The sequence below is a fragment of the Myodes glareolus genome, chromosome 27 (genome assembly GCF_982192425.1).
Source record: "Myodes glareolus chromosome 27, mMyoGla1.1, whole genome shotgun sequence".
NCBI classification, from domain to species: Eukaryota; Metazoa; Chordata; class Mammalia; order Rodentia; family Cricetidae; genus Myodes; species Myodes glareolus.
This window is the reverse complement of record NC_142052.1, coordinates 16,184,607-16,201,816: the sequence shown is the minus strand read 5'-3', so window position 1 is coordinate 16,201,816 and position 17,210 is coordinate 16,184,607. Positions and strand designations below refer to the sequence as shown.

At 41.3% G+C, this 17,210-nt stretch overlaps 1 protein-coding gene across 1 annotated transcript; it reads right to left on the bottom strand.

The window, feature by feature from the left end:
* Positions 1-5,569: 5,569 nt before the first annotated feature.
* On the bottom strand, positions 5,570-13,153 carry Adcyap1 (adenylate cyclase activating polypeptide 1). The gene is made up of 5 exons (XM_048433654.3): positions 12,480-13,153; positions 12,019-12,129; positions 9,811-9,942; positions 9,292-9,390; positions 5,570-8,229 (listed from the first exon to the last, which is right to left on the bottom strand). Exons 2-5 carry the CDS (start codon positions 12,126-12,128, stop codon positions 8,040-8,042), a joined length of 531 nt encoding a protein of 176 aa, XP_048289611.1. The 5' UTR covers position 12,129; positions 12,480-13,153; the 3' UTR covers positions 5,570-8,039.
* Positions 13,154-17,210: the final 4,057 nt, after the last annotated feature.

The following is a 17,210-nucleotide window of genomic DNA, read 5'->3' as shown; positions in this document are numbered from 1 at the left end:
TTCCTCTCTGATGACTCCAGCTTGTGTCAAGTTCACACACAAAACCAGTCAGAACAACATTGTAGATGAAAAAAAAAAAGAATTAGAAATCCATTAGGTTTGGTCTTCCCTCTACCTGAAAAAACTTACCCCTGAATGGCATATTAGCATTGCTATTTCGCCTTAGCCCACTATTCCCCAGGGAACAACAGGGACCTGGAAAACCATGCTTATCAAAGTTCTTCTACCCTAATATCTTCTGAAATCTGTTGGTAAAAATTGATCCTATCAATTATCACAGTGATAGAATATTGTAGAATATGCTGGTGACCAATGCTCATTTCACCAAGCCCCCATCTCAGGTATCTGAAGGATTTCCTCAGGGTCATCTCAAAGATCTTGAAAAAAACTTTCAAAGGCTTTGGTAGCTGTGCAACAATTGAACAATCAAGTTTAGCCTACATAGGTGAAAAGGCTTACTGGACTTTAGTCAAAGTGATTATGTCAGGTGTGAGGTTCTGAAGGAATGGGGCTGGAAAATCCCTGAAACAGAAAGGCCTACTACATGAATGGAGGGAAGGGAAGAAACTCTGAAGTGTATAGATTGAGTAGTATGGCAGAGAATAGTGGCAACAACCAGGGAAGAAGAAGGAGGAGGAGAAGGAGGAGAAGAAGAAGAAGAAGTAAAAGAAGAAGAAGAAGAAGAAGAAGAAGAAGAAGAAGAAGAAGAAGAAGAAGAAGAAGAAGAAGAAGAAGAAGAAGAAGAAGAAGAAGAAGAAGAAGAAGAAGGGAACGGGGGACAAGAACTGGGGACTATAGAGATCAGGAACATGCCTATGTTGTTACCACTCAACTACATGGCAGGTTTGTGGTCAGCCTGGACCACATGAGAACATGACTCCAAAAAATTGTTCAGTGAAGAGTTTAGAGCCTTTATGACATGTTCTCAAAGAATTGCTGTAGTTTACAAATTAATGATTTTAAGTAACTTTGAATAAAGATACCCTGCATGGCTGGAGAATGCTTTCTAGAAGATATACTATTAAATGAAAATTCAGGGATAGGGTTGCTTCCCTGAAGGTCATTGGTCAGGGATACACTAGAGACTCCCAAAACACTATAAGTTGTAGCCACTTCTCTTGGTTACCAGCTGACAGCAAGACCCTGCAGCTCAAGATGCCACATATTTTCCATTTGGGAAAAGAGAAATCAAGCTGAAATGCATCTGGAAGCTTGCTCCATATTAACATTCATAGTTTGCAAAGACTAAATGAAGACTGCTTAGGAGAATCAGCAGCAGTTTATCAGTTATGGACTTACTGCTCTATCAATCTGCCTGGAAAATGTGCACACTAGTGTAATAGTGACATGACTTCCAATTGCTTTCTAGTTGGACAGAGGCCTGCTTCAATGGAGGAATTCATGGATGGTAATGTAAGCCCAATCAAAAGTCTATAGTTGGGGTCTTCTATGAGTGGTACTCGTAACCACTGAGCCATCTTTCCGTAGCTGAGGCTGCCTTCTTGTATGGTGTGACATTATATACCAACTATTTAGGGGAAAGAAATAACATTCTTCCTGGACGTATTCAGAAAAAAAGTCTTCTTTAATCGCACTATCCTAAAATGAATCACATAAGAGGTATGACTTGTTATTAAGGGATTCAATTATCCTGATTGGCTGTATCTAGAAGTCAGTTAATATCTCATAAACTCATGTCCTGTATAGAGAATGTGTTGTTAATCAACCAAAATTAGGGGTGTTTAAGCAAAAAGGAATCAGGCACAACGACATGCTATTATCTTATTACTTTTGTGCTGCACACAGACTACCCCTTCCTGAGTTAGAGTTCTGTATTACTCAGCAAGAATGTAACTTGAAGAAGATGGTGTCACCTGCTAGAATACTAAACTGTTGGTAGAAAAAAAACATAAAGGAAATAAAAATTGTTCTATAATCTCAATTTTCTTATCTACCAAATCATATTTTAAATTACATTCTAGTTGACAAGGAAGTTTCTCCATCAGTCATAAATAACTACTATGATAACTATCAATTTGAGGACAGTTTAGTTCCCTGTTTGAATCTCAAGATACTTCTTTTCTTCTATCCAAGGCAGGTTTACTATCTCATGGCATTTGATGAATCTGCTGTAGTGTGAAAGGACTTGGATGTTGAGGCAAGGGGGTTTGTGTCTAAGGCCAACAAGAGAGGTGGGGGCACACAAAGGAGGATACAGAGGAAGGAAGGAAACTTGAGTCCTTGGACTTTACAGTTGATTGACATTGAACAGGTAGAAGAATTATAACAGGCCAAGAGAGATTACAAGAATAGAGAAAAATACATTCTCATTTCAAAGATTGTGAAGCTGTCCTTCTAAGGACAACTTCTCAAACTGTGTGTTGCAATCTCACAATGTGTCATGTAACTGAACATGTCCAGAATAAATCTAACAACAGTAAAAGGTCCCCCCAAAAAAAAAAAACAAAAAAAAAACAAAAAAAGTATTTCAAACTCAAACGCAAAATGAATCAGAAGTTTTCATATGACTTCATGGCAACTTTTGTTCTGAACACACAATATTTACACTTTGTATTCTGCGTACTACAACACTGGACACAATGCCGATAATTACTGTCTGAACCATCTCATGTCAGACTCAAGACTATTTTATGTTTTGAACTCAGTGTTGTTGCTATACACAAAATATGTTATGTTTTTATACAACCGTAATAGTTTAATTGTGAGAAACAAAGAATTTTAGTATTCCCTACTCACTCCTCAATAGGTATCAGTTTAGACTTTCTACTATGTTGAACTTGATTTTTAAGATTGGTGGTTTAATTGTTGACTTGAGTTTCATTTTAAAGAATCAATATATAAATTTTGGCACAATATGAGAATTTAATTTCCAGAAATATCTAAAATGACCCTAAACATACTTCTGAGATTTTATAATATGTATTCATGCAAACAGCATCCTCGGTATCATTGACTATAAATTATCAATTAACTCTGATAAAGGTTGAAGATATTCTTCAGTATCAAATATTCAGTCAATAGTCAATTATTTATGTAAAAATAAGTACATTAGTATGCAAATACTAATAAAAATAAGATCATTAGTATGCAAATTTGCTTTTCATCTATTATAAATCGTAAAATTATTCAAAAATAGATGTATGATTTGTTATGGTAAGTGTTTGGTGTATATACCTATTTTTATAACTATATGCTAAAAAATTCTCATGTGAAAGAGGGTCACAAAAGAGTCATAGAAAAGCAACTGGAACAACTTGGAATTCTGTGACAGTGCTGGCTCATTCAAAGGACAGGATACAAAAGAGCTAAAACTGATTGAAGGAGAATTATCCAGGTCCCAAAGATAGACTGCAAGTTGATGTAGGGATCCAGCGTAGCAGCAAGGTCAGCAGCAAGGGGAACATGTATGCTACTAGCTAAGCTGTGACTTCTAATACTGTACTGGCATAAACGGTTGATTGAGGCCACAGTGACACTTCCAGGTGATGTCATCTTGCGAACAGTTCAGAGGTTTAAAACTGTTACAACCAAATTGAGATGCAATACAACTGGAAGTTGATTTCTTGGTCCCATAATTAGTACCAGGTAGCTACAACAAGGCTCTCTGTATAGCACTGATCTTCTAACCATGAGATTGAAGGTTCTAGAATTCTATTTAGAAAATCACTCTCCTTCAGGAACTACCTATAAATGTGGTAGGGGGCAGGCAACCAGAATACTCACATAAAATCATACTAATTAGTGGTCTAAACGACTTAAAGGAGCTATTGTACTTCTCCAAAAGCCTAATGTCTATTCTTGGAGGGTGGAAAAGCAGATGTGACTTTTACTGATTACTGTATGCAAGGAGCATAACCTGATGATTATTTAATATAAAAAATAGCTAACTTGAAAATATATGTTCCTATCTATATATGTCATTAAATTCTAAATCTAAGTGGTCATAAACTTAACACACATCAGTGTAGCATTTTTATTTAAAATGTAGGCTCATTGATTCTGGTGTAACCCTAGAATTTTCATCACTAAGAAGGCCCCAATTATCTTTTACAAAAGTGCAACTACATGTCAGTCAAGCTCTTTGACCAGTTTCAGGTGTTTAATCTATATTACCCATTTCAGGTGTTTAAACTGTATTATATGGGATCTCTATGGTCCCAGTCCTTACAGCAGCAAGGCACGTATTTTAGACCCTTGAAAACTCAATTGTCTTAAGTCTTCATATTAATGCCTATCATTTCTTTTATCCCGTATAAAAAAATACACCAAGAGAATTTGCATATCTGAATTTCACTTGATGTCAGCCAAGTTTAGGGCTTTTCTTTACTTCTTTGACAAATCATTATATTATCCCTCATCAAAACAAATTGTCTTTCTCCATTTTTCTCATTTACTACACTGTGACATAGAAAGAGGAAAATTACAAATGAAGGAAAAAATTTTCCTTAGCTAGTAAAATCTGATATGAACTAACTATGTTATATTCTTTTCTTATTTTCTCCATATATCTAATTTCTAGATTTGGGCTCTTCCATATATGGTTCTAAAATGCTGGGCTATGCTCTAACAATAATTTTTGAAATTTTACTAGCCTTTAAGTACTACTGTGACATATTTAGTGAGTTTTTAAATTGAGTCCAACTAATTTTAGTAATTTTAGAATGAAAATATGATATTTTACATTAAATTGTATGAACTATGATTAATGATTCTCAAAGTATTTTTAACTCAGAAATAGACAAGGATACCAAAAATACCCTTGAAAATGTATGGGATTTTCATATGAAGACTTTCCTTTAACTCTTACTAATACAGATTAAACATCTGAAATGGGTAGGTATGCTGGTCAAAGAGCTTGACTGACATGTAGTTGCACTTTTGTAACAAGATAATTGGGGCCTTCTTAGTGATGCAAATTCCAGGGTTAGTAGCCTATATTATCCTCAGATAACCTTACTATTTTTCTTTAGGCTTCAAGGTATTTTCTTTTAAAGCTCTTGTTAACATGTCCTTGATCCTTCCACTGAAAACATTCTAGTGAACAATAACTCATATCTCCAAATACATTCTGCAATCCCCAAACTGATTATTTACATCATTTTTATACAAAATTTCATTAAGACCTAGCTAGTATACAGCTACTTTTTTAAAAGCTAAATAATAACTTTACAAATGTACCTAACACTGCAATATGATATGTCACCACTGCCTGGTAACTTTCTGTATACTAAGCCATATATGGACATACCAGCTGACAGAAACTAATCTATGTAGCTTACAAATGTTCTAGCATCCTTATCTATTCATGGGTTTAGTGTTTTCTTAGGCTTCTCCATCTGACCAGTTATTTTAAAGATTTTTTGTTGAGTCCAGTACCTCATCAAACAGATGTTAGAGTACAATTTATGAAATGCATGAATGTTTAGGCTGATAAGTATTCCAGACATGAAAAAAATCTTATGGCTGTTAAAGAAATATAGTACTTTAAAAGATTTAAAAATTATTATTTCCTGAATGTGTTTTTCTCCAAACATTAGACCAAAGTGAATTGTTTACAAAAATTTATTCATACAAATTTTACACGCTTTGTATAACAGTTATCAAAGACCTAATTATAGATATTATATGTGTAATAATGCTTGGTTAATATGTTTTTATAATCAGTTGCACACAAAATAAGAGTTTCAAGACTAACATCTACCTATATCACCACTATATCATAAATCTGCTCCAGGTTAATAAGGCTCTTGGCATTTCTGAAAAGTATACAAAAGGTTAAATTAGGTGATCACTGTAAAATGCTTGCCACTAGCCACGTGAACACTAAGTTAGACTTCATAAAGAAAAGGTTCACTAGAGCCTTGTTTCACCACTAGCAGCTGACACAAATACAGAAAAGTCTGCCCATTATCCAAGAAACAAATAATTAAGACTAAAACGCAAGCCGATGTGTTGCAGCATTGTAGGGCCACTAAATAGCCATCTGTGATTCGTGGCGATTTAAAAGGCAAAGAAAGGCACTAAAGCTGCAAACTGCATCCCGGGTCACATTGCCTGAGGAGACTGCAGAAATAAAGATTGATCCTGTAGCCGGACACAGGCTGAGATCAAATGCCTGCTTTCTCTGTTTGCAATGTGGTCACGGGGCAGCATCCATCCACCCGCCTGGGAATGCAAATACAGTTCTGTTTTCTTAGATGCCTGACTTCATACTAACCAAATCTGTACAAAAAAAAGGAAAAGTTCTTTAAACTTTACAAACTAATGGGGTTTTTTTTCTGAGGGTTTGTTTGTTTGTTTGTTTGTTTTTGTTTTGTTTTGTTTTAAAAATTTGTACCTAAAATTTGGAGACTTGCTGGTTTGTTGTTGCTTGATCTGGTTACTGGGTGAAGGTTCTTTTGTTTATAAAGATTACTCCACATAAGTTCAAGAAATTGACAAGAAACAGACATGCTTTCTTTAGCCAAGACAGGATACAAAAGTGGGTATGGGACCCTGCTTACCCCACTCTTGACCAGAGATATAAGATAGTACTCATACATATGAAGATGGGGTTTAAATGATTTATCAGTTAGTCAAACTGAGCAATATTGGAACACTACACATTCTAATATGACAAAGATTGGTTTTATGAAACAATTTTACTAAGCAATAAGCCATAATGTAGAAAAATACATTTTACCTACAAACTCAATAAACAAGAAACAAAAGGTTCATATTTAGTGCATAATTACTTCATGGTAGCTACACAGGGGTTCCTAAACTTCACAGTCACTGCTTGCATCAAACAACAAAAAATGAGTAGCATTCACAAACTTAAGAGAAGTGAAAATGGCAAATGATTCTTAAACAATACAGGAGGGTAGGGATAGAAAGGAGAGTTCTCCAGAAAAACCACAAAGAACAGGGGTGGCTTCTACAGAATAGGATTCCAAGAGGGGGATCCTGGTCATTTCACAAAATGAGAAGCACAGACAGCACTGGAGAAAAACACATTGTACTTTGCACTCGATTTCAATATCCAGCACCCAATTTGTCAGGCAGTGGAACCTACAAAGGGAGTGGACTTGCCCTCAGATTCTCAGACCTGGGGCAGTTCTCAAACCAGTCCCTCTGCAAAGTCTTCCTCTGCCACCCACGTTCTGCCTCCTCCAATCCGCCTCTATTTCTTTCACTTTGTTCCAATTGCCCTAACCTTGGGATAGTCGGTTCCCTGGAGAATCAGGAAGTACAGAAAAGAGAGCTTTCTCTCCAAGCCGATCTCTGTACAATTCCTCAACTTTTCTCCCAGGGAATGACGTAAATTCTGGGGAGAAGCACAATTTGGATCGAGCTGTTGTTTAATTAGAATTTCCTTCTGGGCTGAGAGTCTGAGGAGAGACAAATACACATAAAAGGAGAATCAAAGAAAGCCAAAGTGTTGGAATTGCCCGCAGCCAGTGGGACAAAGCCCCCTTGAGTGAGTTAGGCTGGGGTTCAAGCAGCCTGCCCCAGAGACTCACAGGGAAAGGAAGCCCTTCAGCAATTTCCCCAGTCATCAGCTCAGAATTCCCCTGGAGCAGGGCATCCTTGTTTTTTGTACAGTAGCAAATGGCCATTTTTGGTATCTTCAGGCCTGTTGTGGATAAAAATACTATCCTTTAATTCCAGTTTACAAAAATAGGAGTAATATTCAAAACAATGATTGTCTATTTTTTCTATTCATTTTATATAAAAACATAAACAGCTCAGGCGAATTTTCAATCCTTGTGCACGCTTAAGAATTGCTCTCTCTTATACTTATATATATACTCTTAATATATATTTATAATATATATCAATAATTGGTCCACAAAGTATATCTGTGCATTCTCTAGTGCTTCGTAAAAAGAAAAAACAATATTATTATCAAAATAGTCATTTAATGGCTTTACTTCATACATAAATACATGTTTGGAAAGAACACATGAGCGATGACTGGTCAGTCAATTTGGAAAACGAATTTTCATGTTATACACACCGTAGCTGGCAATTCATCGCTACAAGTACGCTATTCGGCGTCCTTTGTTTTTAACCCTCTGTTTATACCTTTTCCCTAGCACGGCCGCCAAGTATTTCTTGACAGCCATTTGTTTTCGGTAACGGCTGTAGCTATCGGTGAAGATGCCGTCCGAGTGGCGCTTGGTAAGGGGTGCCCGGTCGTCGGCTACGCCGCCGCCTGGATTCTCGCTGCAAGGAGAGGGGGCGGGGCGGGAGATACGTTGAGTGTGTGCGGAAGAAACAAGTGTGCCCTAACCCCAGGCGGCAGCCTACGGGACTCTGAACTTTCCTGCGCAGCCCTACTCTGGCGCACCCCAGCTGACGGGAACACTGTGAAGGAGACCCGGGGGACCCTCCTTCCCACCCACAGTTTCCTAGCCGTGAAAACACGCTGCAGGACTTCTACGACTGGGATCCTTTCAAATCTTTCTAGATATTTCTAAAGTATCCCGGGCGTCCGGAGAGTGCTCGCTCTTTAATCTCTTCTCCAAAGGTTGCTTCTCAAGATTACATTATCACTGTTTCTAGCTAAATTGTACGGACTTGTACCTTTCCACTACCGGACATACAAAGGTTGCTAAATGCCTCACTGGCTTCTGCTAAATTATCGATTCCACAAATCTAGGCAAACATGGATACGCCTCTCTCTTTGCCTACGTTAAGTTGAAAAAAAAAAAACCTGATAGTGATATAAAGCGACAGACTGTAGGCAATATTTTTCACCGCATGAATTATTCATGGTTAAAATTTAATCGGCTTCCCCGTGGGCTTTATTTAAATGTTGCCTTCTGCTGACACATGCAAAACCTTAGCTCTTGGTTTGTCTGGCCGGAGCAAAAACGATTTCTTTCAAGTATCTAAACTGGAGGCTTTGTTCCTTAGGTTTGCCTTCATAGTAAACGTGATGCCAAAGTATGGCAAGCACTTCCACGAACCTCGAGGGTTTTGAACGACTGGTAAGGGGGCTATCTGATTTAACTTGTTTCTCATTCAACAAGGATTCAAACCCCAATTTTTCTACCCTCTTTCTCTCTCACGGGGTCTCTGGCTCTTAAGGTAAGTTTAAAAGCCCAACTTCTAGATCTCCGCCCGAGGCTGATAGTTTCCACCTAGATGCCGGGACGCAGACACACCCTCCTGCGCACACGCGCTCTGGAGCGCAGAAACGTTCACGATTTGCCCCGCCCTCCCTACGCGCTCTCATCCTGAAGCGCTCATCACCCACGGATTAACTCTGTCACAAACTCTTACCCCACGCCCCTGGTCACGACCGACTGCAGGTACTTCCTGGAGGACAACTGGTCCAAGACTTTGCGGTAGGCTTCGTTAAGGATCTCGTGGGCGACATCTCTAATGGGAGACAAAGTATGAGACCTGGGTCAATCACTGACTCGGTTTTTCAAGTGACAACCAAGGTCCCCACTTGCTGGGCTTTCGAGGAGGATTACGGGACAACCACTAGAGACACAGGACCTGAAGTTACTATCGGAAGTTCCCGGGGGTAAATCTAAGATAGGATTTAGTCCTGGCCCCTGGGGTGACCTCTCTGACCTGAGAGCGTCCCATCTACGGAGTTGCACACACAGGGACACCTCTCAGGCCGCAGTTTTCAGTCCTAGGTGCGGCCTCAGGTTCACAGGAATCTGTCTGCTAATTTTCTGGATTCTCCCAGATAGAAAGGAGACTTGGACTTTCATAGGAAGGCCCCTAGTTTTAGAGCAACTACCGGGTCTCCCCCGTCAGGTCAGGCGGAAGTCGGGCGGGTTATACCTCCTGTCGGCTGGATAGTAGAGGGCGTAGGCGTCACGCAGCGCGGAGGCGGGGCTCCCTACGCCCGGGGGGTCCCAGTCGTAGAAGTCCTGCAGCGGGTTCCCGTCCTGGTCGTAAGCCTCATCTTCTGGTCTGTGGGATAGCCAGAAGGAGGGTCATTAAAAGTACCTCTCCCCCTAGTTCTGCCAGGTCCCAAGAATTTATTTTCTTTCTTTGTTATGGCCTCCCATGAAGAATTGTCCTTTCTTCTAGATTAGTCCTAGGGACGAGGTAAGGAAACTACACCGCTGCAGAAGTTCCTACTTCAGAAGGAAATTCGCTCATGTCTCTTCAGGCGGATCAATGATCCCAAGAGAACTGAACAACCGTGTAGACCCCAATACCTGGTCAAGTGAAAAGCCGGCCCTCTCCCCACCAAGTAGCATTTAGAACGCACCAGAAAGATCCTAAAAGATGATATGAGCCAAGACATGATATGAGTTAGACAGACCCAGAGCAGAATGGAAGGAGGGTGAGTGGGTAGATAGGATTCAGGAGGCCACCTCTGGCAGCAGCCACCCCCATCCAAGCCGTCCAACCCAGGGGAGCCCTTCCCTGCGCTGATGTAGGTCACAGAGAACCTCCGGCTTCTATTTTGGGCTGGAGAGAATCTGCTAGGAACATGAATAATAAATGCCCCTAAACTTAGCTAGTTTGGCTCATTCTGCGGTGTGGCGGAGCGCTCCAGTGCCTATCACCCAGGAAAAGTGCTAGGCACACGGAACTTTGAGAATAGACCGAGGGGAAAGGAAGAGGGCTTTCGAGTCCATTAAACAAAGAGTTCCTGCTGGTCTATTAGCAATAAAGCGGAGGCTGGATTCCATCTCAACCCCAGAACGCAAGGGAAGGGGTCGACTGGGGACTGACATTCCCTAGGTATTCGGGGGATCTCAGGCTCCTCACATATCACCTTCATGCCTTACAGAGGACGGGCAGAGGAGGACAAAAAAATGCAAAGCCGAGTGGCTTTTGGCTCTTGGAGATACGCGGAATGCAATAGGGACTAAAAACATTGTCCAGGCAGAATCCAGTCGTATTACCTTTCTGCCCTCCCTGGAGAGGCCAGAGTCGGGTGAGATCCTACGCACCGCGCACATCCAAGCTCCCATCTCCCAGTATGCCCCCGAACCCTGAACCAGGATCTTTCTAGCCACCCACTGCTCTTCTGGGCGCCCACATGCAGGCGTCCTCATAAAGAAGAGAGGATTTCTTCTGTCTGCCAGTACATCAATGGGCAGATGCCCGGCAAAGGCAGAGGTTCTTGGGCGCGGCTACAAGAATCAGCTCGTCTCCGCGTGCTCCTGACTGTCCTGAGTGCCACCCCGCACCCATGTAAGGCGGACCCACGCATTTCCACTGTCCCGCATACAAGTAGTGGGCTCTGGGGCTGAAGTAGGGAGCCCGGGCAGCGCCGCACGATTAGAAGCAGATGCCAAGACAAAAAGCCCGGTTTTCTGCATCCTCAAGTGGGCTAGGTTGTTCTCCCAACCCCTCCAGCCTGCTGGTTTTCTCTCCTTAACATCCGTTTCTTCCCCCTCCCTCGCTGTTTCCTTCTTGTGTTTTCCGTCTCTCAAGTCGCTTTTCCTTAACCTTGGCTGGGCAAGACCCCCACCCCTAAGACGTTTAGGGCTCAAACTCTAGTTGAAACGGATTCATTTGAAAGAAAGCTGTTCCAGTGGAAAAGAATTCGAATGAGACAACAGGAAGGGCGGAGGAACGAGAGACCCCGCCCCAATAGTCCAGAATGGGCAGTAACAAAGCAAAGTGGAGCGAGCTTCACTCTTAGCCCCAGGCTTTGCTCTGGGAGCGGAAGTTCTCCAACTCTACCTAAGAAAAGGTAAAAGAAGCCAAGCGGAGAGAGGCACCTTGACCCTTCCTTTGGACAAGTTGGAGGAGGGTTTCTATAAGGGTCGGAAACTCACTCCCTTTATGTGGGTTCCTGGGCTCCACTGATGAGGAAGGAGTGAGGCTCGCTGTACTACAGCTTCCTTGACCAGCCCCCACCCCCCAGACTCAGCTAGGGACCTGGTACCTAGTCAAAGGCAGTAGAAATGCCCTGTCTGCGCAGGAAGCTATGCTTAGCAGCGCGTGATCCAGAACTGTAGGGAGGCGACCGGGAGGTGGTGTCTGGCGACAGAAAAATCTAGCTCAGCCTAGGCTAGCACCTACCTGATCCCAGGAAAACGGAGTCCAGCGGCGGCAGGTGAGCAGGAGACGCTGCTCTGCATTATTATCCCGTAGACCAGCAAGGCCAGCCTCACTCCGCTACACATGGTCATTCTACAAAGCAGGAGGGAAAAGAGGGCACGCAGTAAGTGAGATTGCCCCTGGTTTTCCACCTTCTAACCTAAAAAAACTCCTGGGAGCTGGGGGAGCAAGAGAAGCTGCGGCTCCTTGTGTTGAACGCCACTTAGCCACCCTGGTGCGTCTGGCCACTTCTCCCTTGGTATAATTCGGAAAAAAAAAAAATAGCTGTGTATGTGCACCCAGTAACTAGCCAGACCTTGAACTAAAGAAAGCTAACTCGTACACTGATATTGCTGCCAGCACGCGGGAGGGAGCCTATAGTAAATGAATCGGTTAGTATGGTATGGTAAAAGCCCCCCTCCCCCCTACTACTTGACTCTTACCGCTGCTATGAGAGTGTTGGCTGCCAAGTAGGACGGAGGGCAAAGGGCTCCTTCGAGTTTCCGGGCTGGAATCACAACCCAAGAGGCATCACTCACTGTCTGGCGCTGGTGTCTGGAGAGAAGCCGCAGGAATTAGCTGGAGGAGCTGGGGGGACTTGTTTGCCGAGGCTAAAATTCCGCTCAAAACTTTGTAGACGCACAGAATTAGGAAGGAGCGTGACACTGAAGGAAGTGGGCGAGAAGAGAGATGTAGAAGACAGAGTAGGCGAGCAGCCAAAGGGAGGGGGAGGAGAGTGGCCTTAAGTCCGCCTGGGGAAAGAAGCTAGTGGGTAAGAAAAAGAGTGAAAGTCAAGGAAGAAGGGAGAATGGGAAAGGAGAGGGCTAGCCCGGGCTGCCGGCCTCTGTGGGAGATGATCCGGCAGCTTGCAAGAGTCAGAGGCACCTTCTCTGTTCCGAGGTCTCAGGCTGCGTTTGAAGATGGGGCTTCTGCTGATGCTGACAGAGCTGACTGGCCTTCTGCTCGTATTTATATATGCAGTTAATAAAAAAATCTATCCGTATATGGTTTCAAGAGACACCTCTTTGTCAACATCTGTCTGCAATTGCCTTCAAGTACAGAATATTTTGGTTACAATGTAGTGCTCCGATTTTTATTCATGATATGACTTCCTTTTTTTTTTCCTCAGTCACGTAATGATCCGGTATCAGTAAAAGACGTCAGCATCCTAGTCCCTCAAGGAACATATTAACTATTCTGTGCTGTCCTCCAGGATGATAAGATCCGGAGTCATCAGCTTCTCATAAACACCTTTCACTTGCACAATCCAATTTTTAAGAAGTTCAATTATTTTGATGGTTTTCACCCATTTCTCAAAGACAAGTGAAGAATTCGTGGAATTTATGGGATGGTGAAGTCATGTTTTTATTGTGTCTCTTCTTTATACTTTTTTCTCAAGCCCCATCAAGGACAAGTCTGATCTTTAGAATTAAATACCATCAAGCTCTCCCATTAATAAATTTAATTTCGATCTCTTTAATTTCTTGCTTGTGCTTTTTCAGATAGGCAATTAAATGTGGAAGTCGTTTTGCGTTTGAAAGGGAAGTCTTAGAGGATTTTCAGTAACTATCTAATGAGTCTGGCTGTGTTGACAGTCTGTCTCTGAGTAGATTGATGAGACGGGAAGGCTGCCTTGGGAGCAAAGTCTGTGGCGCTGTCCAGGCTCTGGGTGCTGAACTGTTGGGCGCAGATGCTACAAGCATTGAAAATTGCCACTGGCTTAATTTTCACCACAGTCTCTAAATTTGAAGGTTTGACAGTGGTGTTCTTACTATGACATTTCATTGTCTAAATCGCCCTGCTGTTCAGATCCATCTCCCCTTGCATCCTGTGTCCACAAATATCCCGATGCTCAGAACCTTATTAATCTCTGCCTTAGATTTCAGTGTGGAGCTTTTTCTTTATAGTTAGTCCTGGTATTTGGATTTCTACCTTCCTTGTTTGCACAGTTCCACAGGCTTTGTGGCTCTTACTGATTTTAAAAAATGAAACCACGGTGTTGTGTTTTCTGCAAGAACTGAAATTTTAAGAATGTGAGAGTGAGAAATGGGTGTCCTACACTTCTCTCACAAGTTGAATTCTGTTTAGGGAAATATAGACTGGGAAGGCAGGAGGATTCCTAGCCCAAGTTTTCTTGATGAAGATTGCTACCAGGAACACTTCCCTGGGAATAGTTAATATTTTTAACTAAAAAATAAAATGGGAAGAAGAAAGCAATAAGGAAACACCACATTCACTGGGAACTTTCTAAGCCCCTGAGTAATTCCAGATTAGTAACTTTCTGGTCCACAAAGATCTTGAGTGTCTTTCTTTTCAAAAGGAATAGAAGCATCAATAACCATTAGTGTGCATTTTAACTATTTGGATCTTATACACACAAAAATTAGAGGAAATTACAATTAAGCAGGAGTGTTTTCTGTTAGTGTGATTTGGGATTGATGTTTAAATATGCCATTGGTCCTGTATACTTTTTCAAAGGCATAGGACAAAAATGAATCACTCCTCTTTAATGCTATTTCCACTTTTTGAGATTTATTTCTTCCTCCAAGAATCAAACTTTTTCCTTATTGTCTGGCTATGAATGATCCAAAGCTACCTGTTTCCTCTTAGATTCCTTCTAGCTTTAGATAGCCTACTTTCAACAAACTACTTCTACGTGGGAGACGTTTCATTTCTCTCTGTGTTGTATTACATCTGTCTGCAGGAGTGTCTACGTGCCTATATTACATGCTTGGTGGCTGCCTTCCCTTACACAAAGAGCCTGCAGTGAATAAGATGAATAATCCAGCAGAGCAGCCTTTCTTAACAAACTGGCCCAGAGCTATTGCCTACATTGGCTTTTCCTGACTTCTACCTCTCTGCAAGTCAAAGGTGAACCACATTAAAATCCTTATTTTTGCCTCCCACTTGAATTCTGAAATGAGTTCAATCTGGAAAAATATTTTTAAATCTCCAAGACTACTTGTTTAAAATTCACTGCTCAATGCCCAACTTTAGTCAAGAGAGCCACCATGTGGGGAGTTTTGTTGACTTCAAGATCTGCTAAAGGAAGAAACCACAAACAGGAAAAATAAGCAAGCCTTGAAGTGTGTCAGTTCACTGGCCTTGTGCCAGTCTTCTTCACTGAGCCTGGGTACCCTCAGAAGTTACTCTGGGCCCAACACCCCAAAATCACATGAGTTGAGGTCGATTCTCCTCACTATAGTGAAAAACTCAATAGAGAATTTGAGATTCTTGATGGATAAACTCCAGAGACCTTGTTTTTCTGTGTACCATCAAAAGTATACCAAGCCCTGCCCAGTAGTGATCCAAGGGCTAAAACCTTCAAGCCTAAACAGGCTCATTTCTGCAGATAATTTTGTGGCCAATAGTCATCTTTATTTAGAAGAGGTTTGCCTCTGGAGATCAGGGAAGCATTTTGAATATTGAGATATCTGGCCTTTGGTCAGAAATATTGGAAGAAAAGTAGAAGGCTGAACCCTTGGTTGATGAGAAATGAGGGAGGATGTGAGAGAAAAAATGAGAAGCTGCAAGCTGAGGTTCTGAGAGCTGTGTAAATTTGGGACTGCATCCCACTTGGTAAAATCCATTTGCTGGAACCCTCTTTACTTGAATGGAGGGTGATGTCTCAAAGACCAAGGGTGGCTCCCTAACCATCACTCACAAGAGCTAATCTCAGGAATGCTATGTCTAGAAGACTTTTGAGTTTGGAGTTTTGAACCTACATGCAGTAAGCAACCATCAGCTATAAAATAGTCAAGAAAGCTTCTCCCCCAACACTATCCACACTGACTGGTGTGCAGCAAACACTGGAATATAGACTTGTTAACTAGGCATACACCTGGCAACTTGGACCGAGACACAGGAAGGAGCCTATGCACAAATTCAAGGGACCCTCAACTAAATAGCTGTTTCTGAGAAGAATAGGGAAAAGGAGAGGAGACTATGGAAGAGGAAAGACTTTTTTGATTTTATTTTGTTTTTAACCCAATTTCTATCCCAAATGGATTTTGTATCTTCCTATGAGTGACTCTGTAAAGAACATGAAGAATTTCCAGATATTCTATATATAAATGCAAATGGGGAAGGTGTCAAACTTTCAAGTTAGATAGCACAAAGAGTTGGAAAGCCTTCTCTCCAGATTATTCATTCTTCTTCATCCTCACAATTTGGTAGATTTCCCAGGCTGGCCATTTCTCTCCAGACTATGAAAGCCAGGAATGTTACATTAGCAATCATATTATCATAGAAAAGATGGAAGAGTCTGGAAATCTTCAAATACAAGCTCTCACCATTGCCCTGCAACAGGCATTGACTGAAGGTACCTGAATCTAAGCACCCTGCCCCTCTGACCTACCTGGAAAGAAATTTTCAGAAATGTTTATTGGTAATTAGTAAAAACCCTTAATTTCAAATTTCTAATGTGTTATGTCCTGTTTGCAGTGTTAGTTCTTCGGATGTGAAAACAAGTTTTGATCCAAAACAGTGAACAAACTAAAAATCAGGTTAACATTTCCCTCAATCGTTTCTCCCGACACATCTGCATTTCTAACATGGGAACCTTGAACATTGAGTTAACACTCAATTCAAATAACTTTTTAACCTTCAAAGAAGTAGATTTTTGTATTGAAATATGACCACTGTTGAAAATTTGAATTTACAGGTTGTTTCCCATTAACAAACACAATAGCATTTGCAGGGTATTTTCTATCATCATATTCTTGCTCTTTGAACCATCTCCAACTGGGGAATCTGTTGAATGGGAATCCATCAAATCCATGGTGAGTTAAATTATCTTTTGCCTTTATGCAGATCAGTGTGAAGTGGGACTCAGTTTCCCAGGTAAGGAGATTTCTACTCCTTTTTTCCTCACCCAGTCATCTACAACACTCATAATTTCCCTGAGTTCCTTTCCTTTAACTACTTAGCTCTTCACATTGCTCATTACCAGCACTGTCCCCATGCCCTTCTACATCAGATTTTTTAATCATACACAAAGGACATGTTTGAACAAAGCATCTTTACACATTCCTAACATAAGTAAAATTCAATAAAGATTTCAAAGAACCCTGTGTTCTCTTTGTATTCTTTTCTAGTTGGCACTTGGCATAAGAACCAGACTATTGTGAACCTTTTTGGTGAGCAAGTTTAATGCAGAACATCATCCTCCCTTG